This window comes from Mustela putorius, unplaced genomic scaffold, assembly GCF_011764305.1.
Source record: "Mustela putorius furo isolate JIRA1106 unplaced genomic scaffold, ASM1176430v1.1 tig00000275_pilon_pilon_pilon, whole genome shotgun sequence".
Lineage (NCBI taxonomy): Eukaryota > Metazoa > Chordata > Mammalia > Carnivora > Mustelidae > Mustela > Mustela putorius.
The window spans coordinates 34712770-34731351 of NW_025421341.1; the positions used below are offsets into that span (position 1 = coordinate 34712770).

At 49.7% G+C, this 18582-nt stretch overlaps 1 protein-coding gene across 2 annotated transcripts in view; it reads left to right on the forward strand.

The window, feature by feature from the left end:
• Window positions 1–18096, forward strand: part of SAG (S-antigen visual arrestin) — a 36401-nt gene extending 18305 nt beyond the window's left edge. The window contains exons 6-16 of one of the 2 annotated variants that reach the window (XM_004773509.3): window positions 1487–1546; window positions 2949–3025; window positions 3887–4022; window positions 4546–4630; window positions 6951–7023; window positions 8935–9072; window positions 12261–12338; window positions 13154–13177; window positions 14707–14762; window positions 17404–17413; window positions 17866–18096. In XM_004773509.3, the coding sequence (XP_004773566.1) occupies window positions 1487–1546; window positions 2949–3025; window positions 3887–4022; window positions 4546–4630; window positions 6951–7023; window positions 8935–9072; window positions 12261–12338; window positions 13154–13177; window positions 14707–14762; window positions 17404–17413; window positions 17866–17971 (843 nt within the window). In that variant the 3' untranslated portion in view covers window positions 17972–18096. The remainder of the gene's footprint in view (window positions 1–1486; window positions 1547–2948; window positions 3026–3886; window positions 4023–4545; window positions 4631–6950; window positions 7024–8934; window positions 9073–12260; window positions 12339–13153; window positions 13178–14706; window positions 14763–17403; window positions 17414–17865) is intronic. The other variant, XM_045078915.1, reaches the window with a different exon arrangement.
• The last annotated feature ends 486 nt before the right edge of the window (window positions 18097–18582 follow it).

Below are 18582 nucleotides of genomic sequence, written 5' to 3' on the forward strand. Positions count from 1 at the left end.
TATTCCTTCACTTGCTTGGCTATAAAAAGAAAGAAGTGGCCCTCAGTTGGCCCGGAGGAGCTCGAAACATGAAAGAACTCTCTGCCAGACGGACAGAAGAACGTACTCAAGTCAGAAGTTCGCTGGGGGAGTCCTGGAGACCGGCAGTGCCTCTGAAAGGTTTGGGCTTGAACTCAGTCTCGGGAAAGCTGCCACTACCTCTTTTACTAGCATGTTCATGTGTCTTTTTTTTTTTTTTTAAGATTTTTTTTTAAATTTTTATTTATTTATTTGAGAGAGAGACAGTGAGAAAGAACATGAGCGAGGAGAAGGTCAGAGAGAGAAGCAGACTCCCCGTGGAGCTGGGAGCCCGATGCGGGACTCGATCCCGGGACTCCAGGATCATGACCTGAGCCGAAGGCAGTCATCCAACCAACTGAGCCACCCAGGCGTCCCATGTTCATGTGTCTTAAGTTTATACATTTCTCCAAAGATCTATGGCTCAGTTTTCAAAGGGAAGGAGATTCTGACACACACGGCAACACGAATGAACCCCGACAACATTAGACTGAGGGACAGAAGCCAGACACACAAAGACATACAAGTGTCTGATGCCAATTACATGGGAAACCTGGAGCAGTGAGAGTCATAGACACGGAGCACAGAGTAGTGTGTGGGGTTAGCATTGACCAGGGTTGGAGCTTCAGTGCATGAAGGTGAAAACCTCCTGGGAGTGGATGCTGGGAATATTGCAGGACAGCGTGGATGGATGTCATACCACTAAACAGTACGCTGAAAATCCAAGTCTCACGTTGTGCATACTCTACAACTTTTTTTTTTTTTTTTTTAAATCACTTGAAGAAACAGTTTTGTGGTTCTGCATGTTCTCGCAATCTGGTACTGGGAATTTGAAGGGACATCACCTTGGAGAGATAACATCCCAACACATCTCAAAAACCTTAAAAATGTGATTTTGACCTACGGTTCCCTTCCTAGCAGCATAGCCTGTGAATTTAATTGGACAAAACTGTGCCGAGGTAGATGAAGAAGGTTTATGGCACCCTTGCTTATCATGGCAGAAAAGCAACGTTCCAGTGACTGAAGCATCAGCCGACCAAAGGGGCTGGCCAAATTCAATGTGGTCTTACCAAAGCCCAGAAGAGTGGTGCAACTCACGGCACAGCGAAGTGGTCCTAATGCACTCCGAGGAGGGTGAGGGCGCGGACGGGAGCAAAGGAGATGACAGGACGCATGCCTCACTTGGTCTCACCTCTGTAACACACACACACGTACGTGCATAGTCGTGTGTGAGGGATCCCCCGGGACTCTCGGAAGTTCGCGTTCCTGATGTCATTCCGGGTCCTGGCGATATGGGTGAACATTGCTTTTTGTGGGTTTTTGTTGTTGTTTTGTTTGCTCCTCCTTCCTCTTCCCAGTTTTGTACATCGAGTGCCTATTACATGTAGAGTGACCACCTCTGAATGAACTGGTTTGTTTCTTCCCACAGTTTCCTGATTACTTACCCTGCTCGGTGATGCTACAGCCCGCTCCGCAAGACGTAGGGAAGGTTAGTTCCAAAAGAAAGGCCGTGGACTCGTCCATTCCTTCAATTTACTTTTTTAAAAATCGCCTTTTGTTCTGGACAATTTCAAACATGCACAAAAGCAGAGAGACATTGAAATGAATCTTCTCTTTAGCAGCCTTTAGCCAGGACGGAGCCTGTGGATGGAACACTAATCAGTCCCGCCCCTCGTGGGCCCCACAGGTTCCTGGGGAGAATCCAGCAAAAACGAAATAACAGGTGTCCACGGGGCCTACCCAAGGACAGTAGGCACCCTGGAGAACAAGAGGCTAGTGAGAGGCAAAGGGGGATTTGGGGGGCAGGGTAGTTAGTTGTTCAGGATGTATAAAGACCTCCCTAGGAGGGTAAAGAAGGCATGCTATCCCAGGGGAGAGCCTTCCAGAGAGAGAGGCATGTTGCCTGGTGCGCTGGGGTGGAGGAGCAGGGCGAAATGGAGAGAGTAGGTGAGAGGTGTGGGGAGGTGTGGACCCTGGGGCCATTTCTCAGTGAGCAGGGAGCCACTGGTGGGCTCTGAGCAGTAGGTGCTGACTTGGGCTTCCCAAGGGAACCCTGGCCACTACACAGAGAGGGGTTGGGTAGGCCAAGCACAAGCTCCCATGGGGGGAGAGAAGTGCGCCAGAAGTTGTCACCCAGGCACCCCTCGTACTGGTGTATTTTTAAACTAGATCTCAGAATTGTCACGATTCCACAGCTGTAGAACCAATGAGGCTGTGGCTCATATGCCATCGTCAACACAACCGACTTCATGTCCTTCAGCCGACTGTACTTTCCTCCGGGCGCCTGGTGAGCACGGTGCCGCCCCCAGGCCCACAGTGCGTGTGCTGACGTGCAGAGATGAGCCGGCTGGGGAGGAGCTCCATGGGGCAGAGGCATTTGTTCTGCCCACACAACATATTGCTATTGAGTCAGTTTAAAAATCAGAAGACTTTGCCCCCAATTCCATTTCCAGCTTCTTTGCTGGAAGTTGGAAGAGCCGCCAGCACCCGGCCCCCATTCTAGCCGGGCCACACCGGGGTGTGGCCAACCGGCCCCCCAGGGTTGGATCCCTTGCCAGCCCCGAGAGCACCTGTGTCTATGGTGTGACCTCAGTGCCATGCATGTGGGGTCACACAAAGAGGGACAACTAAATGGGCAGGGAGGGCTGGACACCATACATGATCTCCCTGGGAGCTCGGGGCCACAGCACGCTCCCTGTCCTGATGTTCTTTCCTTCTGTTCTTTCTGCACGTGGCACATCTAGCCATCATGGGGTAGGCCTCCAAAGGACATGGCTAAGACAAAGAGACGGAGTGCTGTTATAACTTCCCAGTGGGATGTGTGACCCCATCCCAGCTGCCGGGAAGGGAGGCATGGACTGAAGCCTTGTCTCTTCTCTTGCCTTCTGCAGTGCTGTGGGGTCGACTTTGAGGTCAAAGCATTCGCCAGAGACAGTGCTGAGGACGAAGAGGACAAAGTGCCCAAGAAGTAAGAGTGTAGCTCTGGGTCAAGGGGCAGCACCCAGGGTGGGGGACAAGGATCTGGGGTAGGAAGCAGCCCCTCACTTCAGCTCCCCCTACAGAGCTGCCTGGCCAGGGAGATGGGGCTTGCCTGGCCCAAGCAGTCAGGGTGTCTACACATGGGGCCAGGCTCAGCGGCAGAGGGGTTGGCAGCCTCAAGGTTCACAGAAGCCTCTAGCAGCCCTGGATTCCCTCTCTCTTCAGTTTTCTTCTTCTCAGTCATTCTTTCACTGTGATGAATATAAACCACATGAAGTTTACTGTTGGAACCATTTCTGAGTGTGCACTTTGGAGGCCTTAAGTACTTCCCCTGTGTCGTGGAACCATACTTACAACCCTGTGTGCTGTCCGCACCCCAAACTGTCCCCACCCAGAACATTTCGTCACTCCAGACAGAGGCTCTCTGCCCGTCAGGCAGTGACGCCCCCCAGCCCCCCGACCTTGTGGACCCCAGCGTTCACCTTCCCTCTTGAACCTGAATGAGGTTTTCTCTTGTGCCCTCTTTCTCTTGTGCCCTCAACACTCTTCCTTACACCCAACACACACGTTGTGGAGCCTTGTTCTAATAAATAGCAATTGTAGTAACAAGTCACATTTGTGGGGAGCGTGGAAGCATGTCACGCATGTGAGGTGTACAGAGCACCCCCCCCCCCACTGTCACTCCCTGGCTGTGCCCTGGAGACTGAGGGTAGCAGTGACCTCAAGCCCACACTGACATCCCATGGGAGCGTTCCTGAAGCTTCACAGCGTGAGGCCAGGGACAGAGGCATGGACGCCCTCTGAGGAGACCCGGCGGAAGCCCAGAACTGTCTATGTTTGTCTTCCACAGGAGCTCCGTGCGTTTATTGATCCGGAAAGTACAGCACGCCCCAGCGAAGATGGGTCCCCAGCCCCAGGCTGAGTCCTCCTGGCAGTTCTTCATGTCAGACAAGCCCTTGCACCTGGCTGTCTCCCTCAACAAAGAGGTGAGCTGCAGCCAGCACTGGGCCCTGCCTGGGAGCAGGCCTCGGGTGTGTTAGGAAGCTGTCTTGTGTCTAGGCGTGGTTAAAGCCCCGTTTGTGAACGCGTGTGCAGGGGTGCGCCCAAGACCCTGGATCCTGAGGAAGTCACTGCTGAGGAGAGCCCTGTCCCTGAGCTCCCCACTGACTCCCCTTCCCAGCACTCATTCTGCCCCAAGTGGCCTTGTGACTCCACGCGGGAGCCCCCACGGCCACCGCTGCCATGACCCTCAGGACTGGGTGTTCCAGGCCAGAGCACCCTTGCTCCACTCCGCCCTGGTCACTGCCATTCTCCTCAGTGCGCCCCAGACGAGGCAGACCGTGTTCCGTGTTCTAAAGGAACCCTCTTGCTATCCCTTTATCTTCCTTGAAAGTGTAGAAATTCAGCCACTTTGATTCTGGTTAAAGGATGGAGATAAACCTAGAAAACCATGAGATTCACGATACCATGATGCTCTGTTCCTCTTTTCTGATTTAACTGCTGTTTCAGACCTATTTCCATGGGGAGCCCATTTCGGTGACGATTACCGTGACCAATAACACAGAGAAGACAGTGAAGAAGATTAAAGCATTAGGTAGGAACTTCTCAAAACGGGAAGGCAGAGTCTTCTAGAATCTCTCCATCTGGTCCTATTTCCCCAGGGTCTCTCCTGTGGGCAAATAAGGCCTCCCTCCTGGGTCTTTGACACTGCCTGTTTACCTCTATTGTCGTGGACAGGAGGAAGGACCCTCAGGGGTCACCCCATGCCACCTTGTGTCCTACTTAGAGCTATCTTTTGTCCTGAAACACATCCCTGACAATCCTTGATCACTCCCTAGAGGAGCCCCTCGCCAGATGGGGGGGGGGCATGGGAGGAGTTTTCTTTCTCGGATCAGAATTAAATTTTGTGGACAGAGGCAGCACAGTACAGTGGGGGAAAGCACTGGACTGAGAACAGTGGGCCTAATTTGTGGGCTCACGCCATGTACAACCTCTCTGAATTCCTTAACATCCACGGCACTGTTCCTGCTCTACCTTCCTGCATTATGTGAAGCTCTAGGGACTGAAGTGCTTTTGTAAATGGTGAAGCCCTACTACAGCATGAGGCCCAAGCCTTGCCTGATATTACACACGAGGCACAACCTGCCTACTGTCCTACCCCTTTCTTCAGCTCAGGGGGCATCGAAGTACAGGGGATGGTTGGATATCATGGTCTTCTAGGGGCTACATAAAAAAGACATGACAGGGGCACCTGGGTGGCTCAGTGGGTTAAGCCACTGCCTTTGGCTCAGGTCATGATCTCAGGGTCCTGGGATTGAGCCCCACATTGGGCTCTCTGCTCAGCAGGGAGCCTGCTTCCTCCTCTCTCTCTGCCTGCCTCTCTGCCTGCTTGTGATCTCTCTCTGTCAAATAAATAAATAAAATCTTTAAAAAAAAAAAAAAGACATGACAGAATGACCAGGGAGGGTGACCTCTCAGTTCACCACTGACTCAAACAAAACTCAGTGACTAAGACAAAGCCAGACTCATAGTGTTTGTAGGATGACCAACAGTCCTGGCTTGATCAGGATTTTCTTTGTCTTTTCTTTTTTTTAAAGTTTTATTTCTTTACATAATCTCTACCCCAATGTGGGGCTTGAACTCATGACCCTGAGATCAAGAATTGCATGTTCTTCTGCCTGAGCCAGCTGCGTACCCCTCCAGTGTTAGACTGGGCTACCTCCAGGCAGATTAAGATGGTTGGTCACTTGGGTCACACACCACTTTCCTCTATCCTTGTGTATGTGCATCATAAATAAGATTCAGGAGTTAGGGTGCATGCATACTAAAGAATTACTATAGTGCTTTCTTCATGCCCATATAAGTGCGTATGGCTTTGTCTTATGTTGGTCGAGTTCATCCGCATTCCATCTTCGTAGGACCTGGTATTATTTAGCGTGTTATATGTAGTGTCTAATACAGTATTCCAGAAGTAGCAAGGTTGAGAAAGTATCATTGGATACTTTGGTTTTAAATTATTTCTCAAAACTTTATGAGTTCTTACATCAAAGCCATTCATTTTTTGAGAGAATTGTTGAAATTTCCAAAGCAAAATGTTAGTAGCTTTTGGGACGCCTGGGTGGCTCAGTTGGTTAAGCAGCTGCCTTCGGCTCAGGTCATGATCCCAGCGTCCTGGGATCGAGTCCCACATCGGGCTCCTTGCTCAGCAGGGAGCCTGCTTCTCCCTCTGCCTCTGCCTGCCATTCTGTCTGCCTGTGCTCGCTCTCTCCCTCTCTCTCTCTGATAAATAAATTAAATCTTTAAAAAAAAAATGTTAGTAGCTTTCTATAGGCTGGGCATTGTGCTGAGTGTGTCACACAAATCGTTTCTTCTACTCCTCAGACTTGATTTGAATAGAGAGTAAAAATTTATTTTTTTTGATCATCACAACAACCATGTAAGTTAGATGCAAGTGTCACCCCCATCTTGCTGCTGGGGAAAGTGAAGCATAGAGGAGTTAAGTGACACCCCACGGCTGACAGCTAAGCTGGGATTTGAGCCCAAGGATTCTGGCTCCAGAGCCCACTTTTACACCCACATACACAAGTCAGGTCTATGTTGCTGGTAGATGGTTTCAAGCTTGGACAATTGGAACAAGGTTCTCATTAAATAAGATAGTGTTGGAAGGGGTGTGGGCTCAGCGGAGAGGAGTCTTCTAGAAGGTGCCATTTTAGGGAGGCTGGCTCATGGGGCTGAGCTGCCACAGGGCAGATTATTGGCAAAGAGGAGTGGCCTGGGGACAGAACTCAGAAACCCCAGCCGTAAAGCCTAGCCTGAGAAGTACACTCCAACAATTGACTGCATCCCCGGCAGGTGCCGTGCACATGCGTGGAGGACCCCACATTGAGTCACCCACCCCTGTTCTCCCTTTGCAGTGGAGCAAGTGGCCAATGTGGTTCTCTACTCGAGCGATTATTATACCAAGCCGGTGGCCCAGGAGGAAACACAGTGAGTAGCTTCTTGGGTTTCTATTTCCGGGACAGCTCAGGCTTCCTTGTCAAGTTCCCCTTTCGCTCACCCTGAAAGGGAAGTAGGATGCTTCCCTTCCTTCCCCTTTTCTCACTTCAAGGGCTGCGAAGAAAGTTAGCAAGTCAATTCTGTTCTCAGTCGCAAGAGTTCCCAGAGATCTCCCTCACAAGAAATAATGGAAAAGAGAGAAATAAAGATTGAAATGTCACAGTGGGAACAGCTGGAACTTTCTCTTGCTCGGAATAAGTCCAGAGGAATCTGATATGATTTCTGGCCCCGGAGCAGACAATCCAATTGTCTGTGAGCCCAGCCAAGGGCTCTCTGTCTTTTGATTTGAAAATGTGGTACCAGGGACAGCCGGGTTCCAGTGATAAGTCACTTCTGAGCCCAGCGTCATGAACCATTTCTCTCCCTTCATTAAAATCGAAAGCCAAGGAATAGAGAGAGACCTGCCCAGTCCCGCTCCTTGCTCTTCATTCATACATAGGTTACACACAGGGGGTGACGCTTCCCCAAGAGGGTCACTCGGGCAGGTCTTTCCCTCTTTGTGTCACTGATGTGTCTGATGTTTTTTTGTATGCAAAAAACATCACCAGAGCTACAAGCAGGGGGCCTGTGAGCAAAGACAACCTGATTCAGCCAGAGAACATGACGTAAACTTTAAAAGACAATTTTAGAATAAACTATTACTCAAAGCAGATCTGGACCCAAGTTTAAATATAGGTCCAGAAGGGAGGGAGGCAGGAAAGAGCTGGAGCTCCTCGGCTGCTCCCTTGGTGCTGCTGGTGGGGGGCTATCTGAGGGGACAACTCAGCCAGGGACCATTTTCTCCTTTCATCATGGGGCATAGGCCATTATCTGGACTTCTTTTCAGCAATTCAGTGTATTTTGGACCAAAGGATTCCCAGGACACTGGTGACCAAGAGTGGGAGGCAGGGAGCCTGAAAGCTGAGCTAGATTGTGCTTGTGGGTCTCAGACCAGAAGCCAGTCTGGAGGCTGCAGAGCCCAAGGCATTGTCCCTGAACCCTGGGGCTCCCAGGACCCTGGGGCTCACTCCTGGGCAGTGTTTTTAGGGCTACTCCCTGCCTTCTCCTGGCTGGGTATGAGGAGGGAGGCTGCACCAGAAGTGGGGATACAGGCAACTAGCTGGCTGGCCGGGCCCTGCGGCCGTGTGGACAACTCTGGGTGCAGGTGTGGTGTGAGCCTGCTGGTGACCAGCAGGGCCAACCTCTGCGGCCTCCAGGAGTCAGGGATGCTCCAGACCTGGCAAAACCTTGCTGCTCTGTCCCCAGCTCCATTCCTGACTTGCAGACCCACAGTTTGGCACAGGTTCCCTGTGTCTGTCTAGGGCTGAGACACACAACACCTGACCAGTGACCCAGTGACAGGGAAGAACCAGGAGAGAGACAGAGCACCATGTGCTTTGAACAAAACCAGTCCGGTTTGCATGGTTCATGGAGGGCCCCACTGCACCCTCTTCAAACAGGTGGATCCTTCTGACAAGCAACAGCTCTTAGTGACAGGCCATTTCCAGCTGTGGCTTCTTGCTGGCACTGGCCGGAGAGCCTGCAGCCCACTGTGTGGTGGCAGGTGGAAACTGCTGTGATCCCCGACCCTTGTGTTAGTCAGTCTCATTTAACCCCACAGAATACTCTAGAAACTCAGTGACTCAGTGGAGGATGAGGGACTTGTTGCCAGACCGTTTTGAGATGTCACTAGTATTTCTCATAAGGCAAGGGCACCGATACCTGAACTATCTTCCCCGTGAGTCCGAGGGAACTTGGATCCTAGAACATGCTTGATGGCAGATAGCGTCTCATGGGACTGGTGGTGGCTTCATAGCCCTAAGAACTATTAGCCAAATATCCACTCTGCCTTTCTTCCTACAGAGAAAAAGTGCTACCAAACAGCACTCTGACCACGACACTGACACTGGTGCCCTTGCTGGCCAACAACCGGGAAAGACGGGGCATCGCCCTGGATGGGAAGATCAAGCATGAGGACACAAACCTTGCCTCCAGCACCATGTGAGTCCTCATAGCTCAGGAGATGAGCCCCCAAGACTCAGTGCACAGGTGGTGCTGGTCTGCCCCCTTCTCATCACACCCCCTGGGTTCACAGGCTTGCAAGGAGCCTGATCTGATGGCTGTCACTCCAGGCGCAGAGTGAAGACTCCGTGGCCCAGGCAGGCCCACGCTCCCTCCCCTGGTGTCACATGGTGGTTAGGGGAGTGAGCTCTGGAGGCGGCCTCATGCCAAACCCCAGCTCCACTGCGCACAGTCTGGGCTACCTTGGACAAATGACTCGAGCTGTCTAAGAACCTCGGTTTTCCTGCCCGTACAGTGTGGGTGCTGCCTTTTCTCATGGGGTGGTTTACAAGGATTACGGGAGACAATCCATGTAAAATGTGGGGCTGAGTACACAGTGAGTTCTCCAAAAATGTCAGCCATTACCTTCTAAAAATAGCATTAGTGGGGTGCCTGGGTGGCTCAGCAAGTTAAGCCTCTGCCTTTGGCTCAGGTCATGATCCCAAGGTCCTGGGATCGAGTCCCACATCGGGCTTTCTGCTCAGCAGGGAGCTTGCTTCCTCCTCTCTCTGCCTGTCTCTCTGCCTTCTTGTAATCTCTGTCAAATAAATGAATAAAATCTTTTTAAAAAAAATAGCATTAGCTAGTATAGTACCCTAAACACAGAAACTGAGTGATGCAGGGGCACTTGGCTGGCCCAGTCCGTAGCTTGCGTGACTCTTGATGTTGGGGTCATGTGTTCGAGCCCCGCATTGGGCATAGAGCCGATTTAGAAAATTATAATTAAAAAAAATAAATAAACTGAGTAATACAGGTGGCTTCGTGCATGATGGAAATGTCATTTATTCATTTCCACCAGGATAGGTAAAGAACGGGAGGTCCTGATAGCTGCAGGTGTCAATTAAATTTCAATGAAGCTGAACACTGCTCTGCTGACCCCAACTCAAAGAACCAGCAGATCTAGCACAAACAGGAGGGAGGCTTCAAGGTCAGCTATCCACTGCCACTTCTAGGCAGCCTTCGAGACTTCCATTCCTGGGACCCTGAGTGTTTGGGGGAGGGCTTGAGGCCCGCTCCCTGCCATCCCCCATGGGATGCACTCGGGCTCCCTCTGTGGCCCCACTAGGCCACCTGCAAGGGGATGCCTTCTGGAAGAGGTTTTCCTGCTTGACCTCCATGACCCTGTAGCTCAGGAACAGCTATTCTCCAAGATAAGAGTAGGGTCAGCAAACATTTGGCAGGAAGTGGAGTCAATGGATTTTCTGAGAATAATTTGCCAAGTTGGGATGTTTGATTCTAAGACACTTTGGTGAAGGTCTGGGAGGGTGACCGGCAGGCGCGTTGACACTAGATCAGTTTATTCCAGGGGTGGCCATCAAGACCCCAACAGTGGAACGCCACATTTGTAAAAATGCTGTGTGGTTTGTGGACTGTTTCACAACCGTGTAAGTCCTGCATACTTTTGTGAGGAAGGTGAATTTATAGTCATTTTATGAATGAGGAAATTGAAGTTCAGCCAGAAGGAAAGGCTTGACTAAGGTCACCTGGTCGGTTAATGACAGAGCAAAGGCCACTTTTAACCCTGAGTCCCTCCTTTGGCCCCAGCTTCAGGGCTGCCTTTCAGGGGCCTGGAAAGTGACAACCACAGCAGAACCCGTGTGTGTGTGTGTGTGTGTGTGAGAGAGAGAGAGAGAGAGAGATTGAGAGAGAGAGAGCGAGTGGGGGTACAGAGAGACTCTTCCATTCAAGGAAGCTGGTGGAGGGGAGGCTTACAGCGTATTCTCAGGCATGAGATGAAGCATGTTCTCTCCCCCCAGCTCTTCCCCTCCATTCAGTACAAGTCAGACAGTCAAGCCTAGCAATGGGGTGGGGTCTCAAGCTTGCATCCTCCTTTTGTCCCCATTGATGTCCACCTCTCTCAACTGACCACGTCCCATGATTCCAGATAGAGGTATTTGCCTTCCCCAAGGAGCTCCAGGCACTAAGGAGCCGATGGAGTCTTTGGAGGGCATCGTGGCCCTGGGAGCAATGTCTAAGGTGCCTCCCATGAGAGGGATCCCAGGATGGGGTCATTGGGCCCAGAGCCTGCCCTGCACTCTCAGACCTTCTCAGACCTCTCAGCACAATCATGCCCTGCCTTCAGCCTGAAGCCTTCAGGTCTCTCGGCCATGTTTGTCTGTTGTCATTCACATTGTTCTAGCAAGTGTGTCATGGTGTTTTTCGGACCTTAACTCCTGTGACTGGGCATCCTGAACTACTTAATGCTCCTGCAATAGATGCCATATGAGATAATAATGTGTTAGAACACCCAGCACGGTACCTGTCAGACAGTGGGAGCTCAGCACCTGTTAGTAGAACTTGGAATGGAGTTTCTATGGGGAAAGTTAGGTGACACTTTCTTTGGGGACACAGGCGATGGCCTCATGCACTACATTCATCCATTTAGACATGATTCTGGGTGCTGAGGCCAGAGCACAAAGGATGGAGACCTGTGCTGATGGCAGGTGGCCAGGAAGGTTTCACAAAGGAGGGTCAACTTCAACTTGAGGCCTTAGAGAACAGAGGAGGATGGCATTCCAGGGCAGGCTTGTGTGTGGTGAGGCTGGTGCACGGGAGACACTGGACCATAGCAGGGTGTGAGGTGGCAAAGGCAGGCAAAGGCCAGATCACAGATTGCCTGCCAGGCCATGCTGAGGCTTGACCCCTGGGGGCTTTCTGGCTGCACAGTGGCTGAAAGGTCAGGAAAGAGGCCGGGCCTATGGGAGGTAAGTTATTGAGATAATGGAGGCACAAAAAGCCTTTGGAGGACTCAGTGGTTGGCCAGGGATGGCAGGTAGGACAGAGGGAGGAGCGCAGGATGATGAGGTGGTGGGGGCAGGGGATGCATTTCTGGCTGATAAGCAGGTGTGTGAACATTACTGGAGACAGAGCAGGAAGAACCAGGAAGCACATTCTGCACTCTGAACTTCCGGGGGAAGTTGGGGGAATCCTGAACTCCAATGCAGGGAAAGGAATCCCCTTCCCTGACTATGGAAAGTTCTAGGACTGACAGCTTGGTTGAATTCACCAGTTCCTTAAGAAGATGCACCCATTATAACAGGCTTGTCTGGAATGAGGGGTTTTCTCATCCAGTCTCTGCTTTCTGCTGTTCCTCTGCAATTTTCCACTTTTCCTTTCTGTTTGAGCAGAATAAAGGAGGGCATAGACCGGACTGTTCTGGGCATCCTGGTGTCTTACCATATCAAAGTGAAGCTCACGGTGTCAGGGTGAGTGTCCAAGAACCAACGCTGTGGGCTCTGTCTTGGCCTCTCCCCTTCTGAACTCTTCCTTTCCTGAATGATTGGGAACCAGCAAGGTGGAAGGATCTACAAATTCTATGGATGACCAAGGAGAGTTTTGGAGAGATTCTGTCTGTCTCGTTGTTGATTGTGTTTGGTCTGACGTCACGTGGAAAAAAGTAGAAAGAGCAAACTATGAAATACGTTAGTTCTACTTGGCGGAAGTGCATGCCCATCCGCTCATAGGGTAGAAGCTGATACGCAAAAAAGGGAAATCCATTTGGTGCTACATCACACTTCAGGAAAGAAGGCAGCAGCCAAACAAATTCTCTGTAGATCTCCATTTTTGCATCTTCTATGATTCTAAGTCGATAAAGAATCCCCCCAGTTTTGGCTGGAACAACAAAGTAAAGCATGGGTTGATTTTACAAATTGTGTTACCCCAGTGTTTGTAGTTGTAGTGGTTTTCAAAGCGAGCAGAATTACCTTTGATTTTCTCCAAGAGGATCTAAAATGTTAGAGTTTCTTTTAGTGTCAAGATAAGTGAATAACAGGTATTCCACAAAGACTTTTATGGTTTATTCTTGAACCTCAGGGCTTAGACCTAAGGGATTCTTCTTTTTAGCAAATCCACTTGAGAAAGAGATGACATCACAAGTAGAGAGGAAGAGTCAAGTTGAATTTTATGGGATTAAGCTGTGAGTGCGGAGTGTGCCTGGGACATGTCCATCTCTGAATAATGGGAAATAAGGTTGTAGTATCACTGGGACACTCACCAGCCCTGTTTTGCATTTGTTTCCTAGCTTTCTGGGAGAACTCACCTCCAGGTAAGCCTTGTCACTTTTCATCCTTGGTTCTCAGTATGTCATAGGAAACCAATCTGGGGTTCAAGATAGTAACAGTGAAATCTGATTTGCTGACAGTTATGCTCAGAGGTGTTATGAAATGAGGCCCACTGCCTTCTGGAGGCATCTTGTGAATGTTGCCTAATTGATGTGAGGCTAGAAATGTTTCCTCCAGACCATAGCTGAGCCTCCCTTGGGTGAGGACACACACACACACACACACACACACACGCATGCACACACACTCAGAAAACTGGTCCACTCCAAGCAGCTGCCTTTGTGTCTGTGTGTATGAAGCTTACCATCTGAACCATTTCAAATGTACAGTGTAGTGGCATCAAGGACATTTAAAATATTGTGCAACCATCACCGCTTTCTGGCTCCTTCATATTTTTACCACTGCAAAAGGAAACCCCGTACCTATTAAGTGGTCTCTGCCATTCCCCCACCTTTTCCTCACCCAGGGCCACCACTAATCTTCCTATCATGATGGATTTCCCTCTTCTGGCAATTTCACAAATGGAATTGGATGGTATCTGTCTTTGGGCAACTGGCTTCTTTCACTGAGTACCAAGTCTTTGAGGCTCATCCATGTTATAGCCTGAGTCACTTCTTCATTCTTTCTTTATGGCTGAGTAATATTCCACGGTGTGGACAGATCATGTGTGGGTCCTCTGTTCAGCAGCTGGTGGGCATTTGGGTTGTTTCTACCATTCGGCTCTTGTGAATTCTAACAGCTGCCCTTTTTCAGATGGTGCCCAAGGCGTCAGGCCCAAAGCCACGTCCAAGGCAGCCACTGACCTTTCAGGCTCTGTCATCCTGGCTCTTACTGTCTCCCTTCCTGACACAGAACCCAGACCTCATCTGCACTTGGGTCTGGCCAGAGTGGCCCTGTAAACAGTTACACTTTAACCAAAGCCATAACGTGGGTGAAAGAAGGAGTGACCCTTGCTTTTTTTCACTCCTTCCTTTCTGTTCTTCCTTGGTCCAGATTTGCTTTCTGTTCTCCGTCCTGAGTCCTTTCTTCCTTCTTTTTGTATAAATTCCAAGTCACCCTGAAGCGCTTCAGCTTCTGGAATTTGGAGTGGCGGGTACTGCTCATTTCTCTTCTGCTCTCTAGCAATCAACTATGTGACTGTTGACAGAGTGAACACATAAAAAGTCACTCCATTTTGGCAAGGTCTTTTTTTTTTCTCCCCAAAACTGTCCCTTCGCCATGATTTTACCTCTCCTCTACCCACCAGAGCTCATCACTGGACCTAATAACCAGAAGGAAGGGTAATGAGCCTACGAAACTCAGCAGTCTCCGCCATGCCTCAGTGAAGTTTCTGGACCACATTCCAGGGAATACATTTAAAATTCCTCCATGACCACTTCCTGATTTCTGGTTTGTTTTGTTTTGAATCTCACTGAATCCTCTTCCAGCTGGAAATCTCTGCAGCCGCTGCTCTGTTCTGTGTGTTTTATAATCCCGCGTGTCTTCTCACCCATCTGTGTTCTCTTTTTTCCAGTGAAGTGGCCTCTGAGGTGCCTTTCCGCCTCATGCATCCCCAGCCCGAGGACCCAGGTCAGTCACGCATTGTTTTGGCTTTCTCAAGTCATTTACTGCTTGCAGATTTCTTATTTATTCATGGCTGGTCGTTCCTAACCATGGCCCCAGTGGCATCGCCAGGTCATGACTTGTCATCCTCACCATGCCCCAGGCCAGCCCATAGAGGAGTATTCATCTCCTCAGTCACGAGCCACAGGCCACCTTCATTCAGCCTGTGGATGACAGAGCATCACTGCTCTTGGACATGGACTCCCTTGTTGGGTTTTATCAGGGATGATTTACAAGCAGAAGCTCTGGTGGGAATAGGACTGGATTGAGATTTAAAGAAAGATTAGGTGCAAAATATATCTGAGAGGCTGAGGCTTTTGGATTTCATTTGGAAGCATTAACAGGCATTCATAAGATGAGTATTTTTGACAGTAGCGATTATGATGAGAATACAGAAAATACTAGAGGAAAGGGTCAGGCCAGGTTCCTGACGCTTTGGTTCCTTTGGATTGCGAACCCTCTATAGTTATAGTAACAAAGAATACTTCTAGTAAAGGTGCTATAAACATGGCACCTGGCTGGTTCAGTTGGAAGAGCATATGACTCTTGATCTGAGTTTGAGCCCCATGTTGGGCACAGGGATTATTTAAGAAAAAAAAAAGTGGTATAAGCAAGCAAGATTTATTTTTCTTATACTTTATATAGCTTTTTGTATCTTGATCATTAACTGACCTTTAAGATTTTTTGTTTGTTTGTTTGAGAGAGAGAACATAAGCAGGGAGGAAGGGCAGAGGGCGAGGGAGAAGCAGACTCCCCACTGAGCAGGGAGCCCGATGCATGGCTCCATCTGAGGATCCCGGGATCATGACCTGAGCCAAAGTCAGATGCTTAACCAACTGAGCCACCCAGGTGCCCTATGATATGACCTTTAAATAATAGAATGAGTCCCCCTATTCATTTTGGGTTTGTCTCAAAGTATTTTTCCAAATATTTTGGATTCAAATAGTTAATGTACTTTGGGGGAAAAGTAATCTGGCCACATTTTTTTCTTGTTTGTATCTGGTGGTATCATTCAGATACTATTTTTTAACTATGTGAGATTGAGATGCATTCTGGTCCCTTTCAAGGACATTTTAAAAGAATGTTTTAAAACTATGACCTGAGGCAATTGCCATCGTTTATGCCAGATTGTTTTCTGGAGCTGTGAACAGACTTCGCAGAAGTGGGGCTCTTCCTTTTCTGGGTATGACATTTTCATGGTCCATCATCATGGCCCTTTCATTGAACACACCACCATGCCAAGACTAAATGATGATCTTGTGTTCTGGGAGATCTCAGGGAGAAACGACAGATCACCCCATGGCCTTGAAATTCTGACTTCCTGAGATTTGAGTCACAAGACTTCCATTCACAGCAATGCTCACAACTTCCCTGCCTAGTTCAGGGCTCTGAGGCCAGACAGGTAGGCTAAGCAGAAATGGCATTAAGTTGTAGCTAAGAAACTCTGCCAGGGCCTGGGGCCAAGTCATTTATACCTAATAGGCACTCAAGAAATGCTACTAAATTTTTATTATCCGCTGTCAAGAGCATCCACAATGGAATGCAGGTGCTGATTTGATTCTCTTTCTGGCTGATGGTCCCAGGTAGTGTAATTATGCCGGCATGTGGGAGCCCAGGATGGGTCCTGCCCCGGGGCCCCTCTCTTGATCTCCTGTGGTTGGCAGCCCACATAGCCACCTCCCTCCCAGTGCCTGAGAGACGAGCCTCTCCTTCACTCTGGTACTCCTAAAACACCCTCTGGAGCTTTTCACTCAGCTCTTGCTGGCACCCCACTGAAGGTTATGGGACTCTACTAGGTGGGCAGAAAGCTAAAGGAACAAAGGAACAGCAGCAAAGAACCACTCAGATGAATAGCAGTTAATCAGGGGCTGTAAAACATACCTGAAAATATAAGCCAACAACAACAACCCAATGATCAATGTGTTAACAGAGAAACCAAACCCTGAGGAGCCTGGGAGTGGTTCCCCAGCTTGAGTGCACCCCCACCCCCAGCCATGGTTAGACGTCCAGTCCCAGGACTCGCCCCTTGTAAGTGGGACCTGAAGCTGTGAGCTGGTCTTGGAGGGTGGGTCGCAACTCCACCTAAATAAAATCCAAAGGGAGAAACACTTTGAAAAGAGAAGGCATCCCAGAGGTGAGGGTATGCCTTGTTCTGGTTGGGGGCGGTTGAGGGTAAGGTGCTCTGCAGAGGAGCCCAGGGTTCAAATGTGCAGCGAGAAAGGCTCTGGCAGCTGGAAAAGGCAAAGAGGCAGGGAGCACACGCAGTTGTGAAATGCACATATCTAGGCTTCTTTTCCCTTCAGCTATAAAGTCACCAAAATAAGAAATTTTCCAGGTGCAGCTATCACACTGAATTTATGCTGAGAGGGCACAGGGTGGTTCAGTCTATTGGGTGTCTGACTCTTGATTTCGGCTCAGGTCATGATCTCAGGGTCACCAGGCAGAGCTCCTTGTCAGGCTCCCTGCCTAGCGTGGAGTATGCTTGAGATTCTCTCCCTCCGCCCCTCCCCTGACTCACATGCTTGTTCTCTCTCTCTCAAAAGAAAAGAAAAAGATTTATGCCGATAATTCTCTCTCTCTCTCTCCTTTACCATGCTTACAATTACAGCAAAGGGAAGGTGAGTCATTGCCCTGAGCTTCCCCGGGTTCTCTGACTTCCTCCTCGGGCAGAGACTCCCTTTGGGGTCTTTCTGTATATACCGCATGCTCTGAACACCTCAGAGTCTTCCTTCTGCTACCTAGTACTATGGCTTGTGCACACACTCGCGGGTGCATACACACATACACCTGCATGTGCACAAATACGTGTACACACATAGACACACTTGGTTATACTGGGCATGTGTGTTTGCTCTGTGGGTTCCTTCATTTTCTCTTCTTTGTGTTTGTTAAAGAGATTTGACATGAAAAGCTGTGAGCAGAACGGCTTGGTCCCAGGCTCCATCCTGCAGGAAAATGTTGGTTGGTTCCTCTGTCGCAAAAGGAAGACCACCCATCTTGCCTTGCTTGCGATTTCACCGTAAGCTGCCGAGAGCATGCCACGATCAAAACGTTCTCTGCTCTGTTTCAGTTTCCAGGATGAAAATTTGGTTTTCGAGGAGTTTGCTCGCCAAAATCTGAAAGACTCAGGAGACCCCGAGGAAGGGAAGAAAGACCAGGAGGCCGGAGATGAGTGAAGAAGATGCTGGGAATTGGGGTGGTTCACAGCCCGGATGAGCCACGCTCCACAGTTAGCCCTTTAGTTATGCTAAATACCAAAGTGTGAGTCTTCTCCACAGAAATAAAGTTTGTTCTGCTGCGATCTGATTCAGGCTGGCTTGTTGAGGGGGCTGAGTGATGTCACTGACAAGGAAGCTGCAGCTGTCAGGGTCCTGTGCCTCAAGTAGGGGAGGGCAGCATCTAGAAAGGGAGCCAGACCGGCTCAGCACAGGCTTGTGGAGGCGGGAACATGCCCCAGGTTTGGTGTGCTCACCGGTGGAGCCTAGAGCACCCAGGGATTTCTCCAGGGGTCCTGGGGTAAATTGCTTCCCTGCAAACATATGGTGGCAGGGGGGAGGCAGTGTTTCTAATGACATAGCCAATGTTAGCTCCACAGCCCCCCAGGAGCCTCCTGAGATGAACAGGGCAAAGGACAAATGTGACCAAAACACTCTTCATTACTAATTTAACTTTTGGCCCAAGTCCCTGTTTGAGCTCTGGGATGCTAGTTAAGTTGCTTCTGAAAGCAAGCCATGAAATCAAATTTGACTAATTTAAGGGGAAACAAGGAGTGCCCTGGGAGGACCTT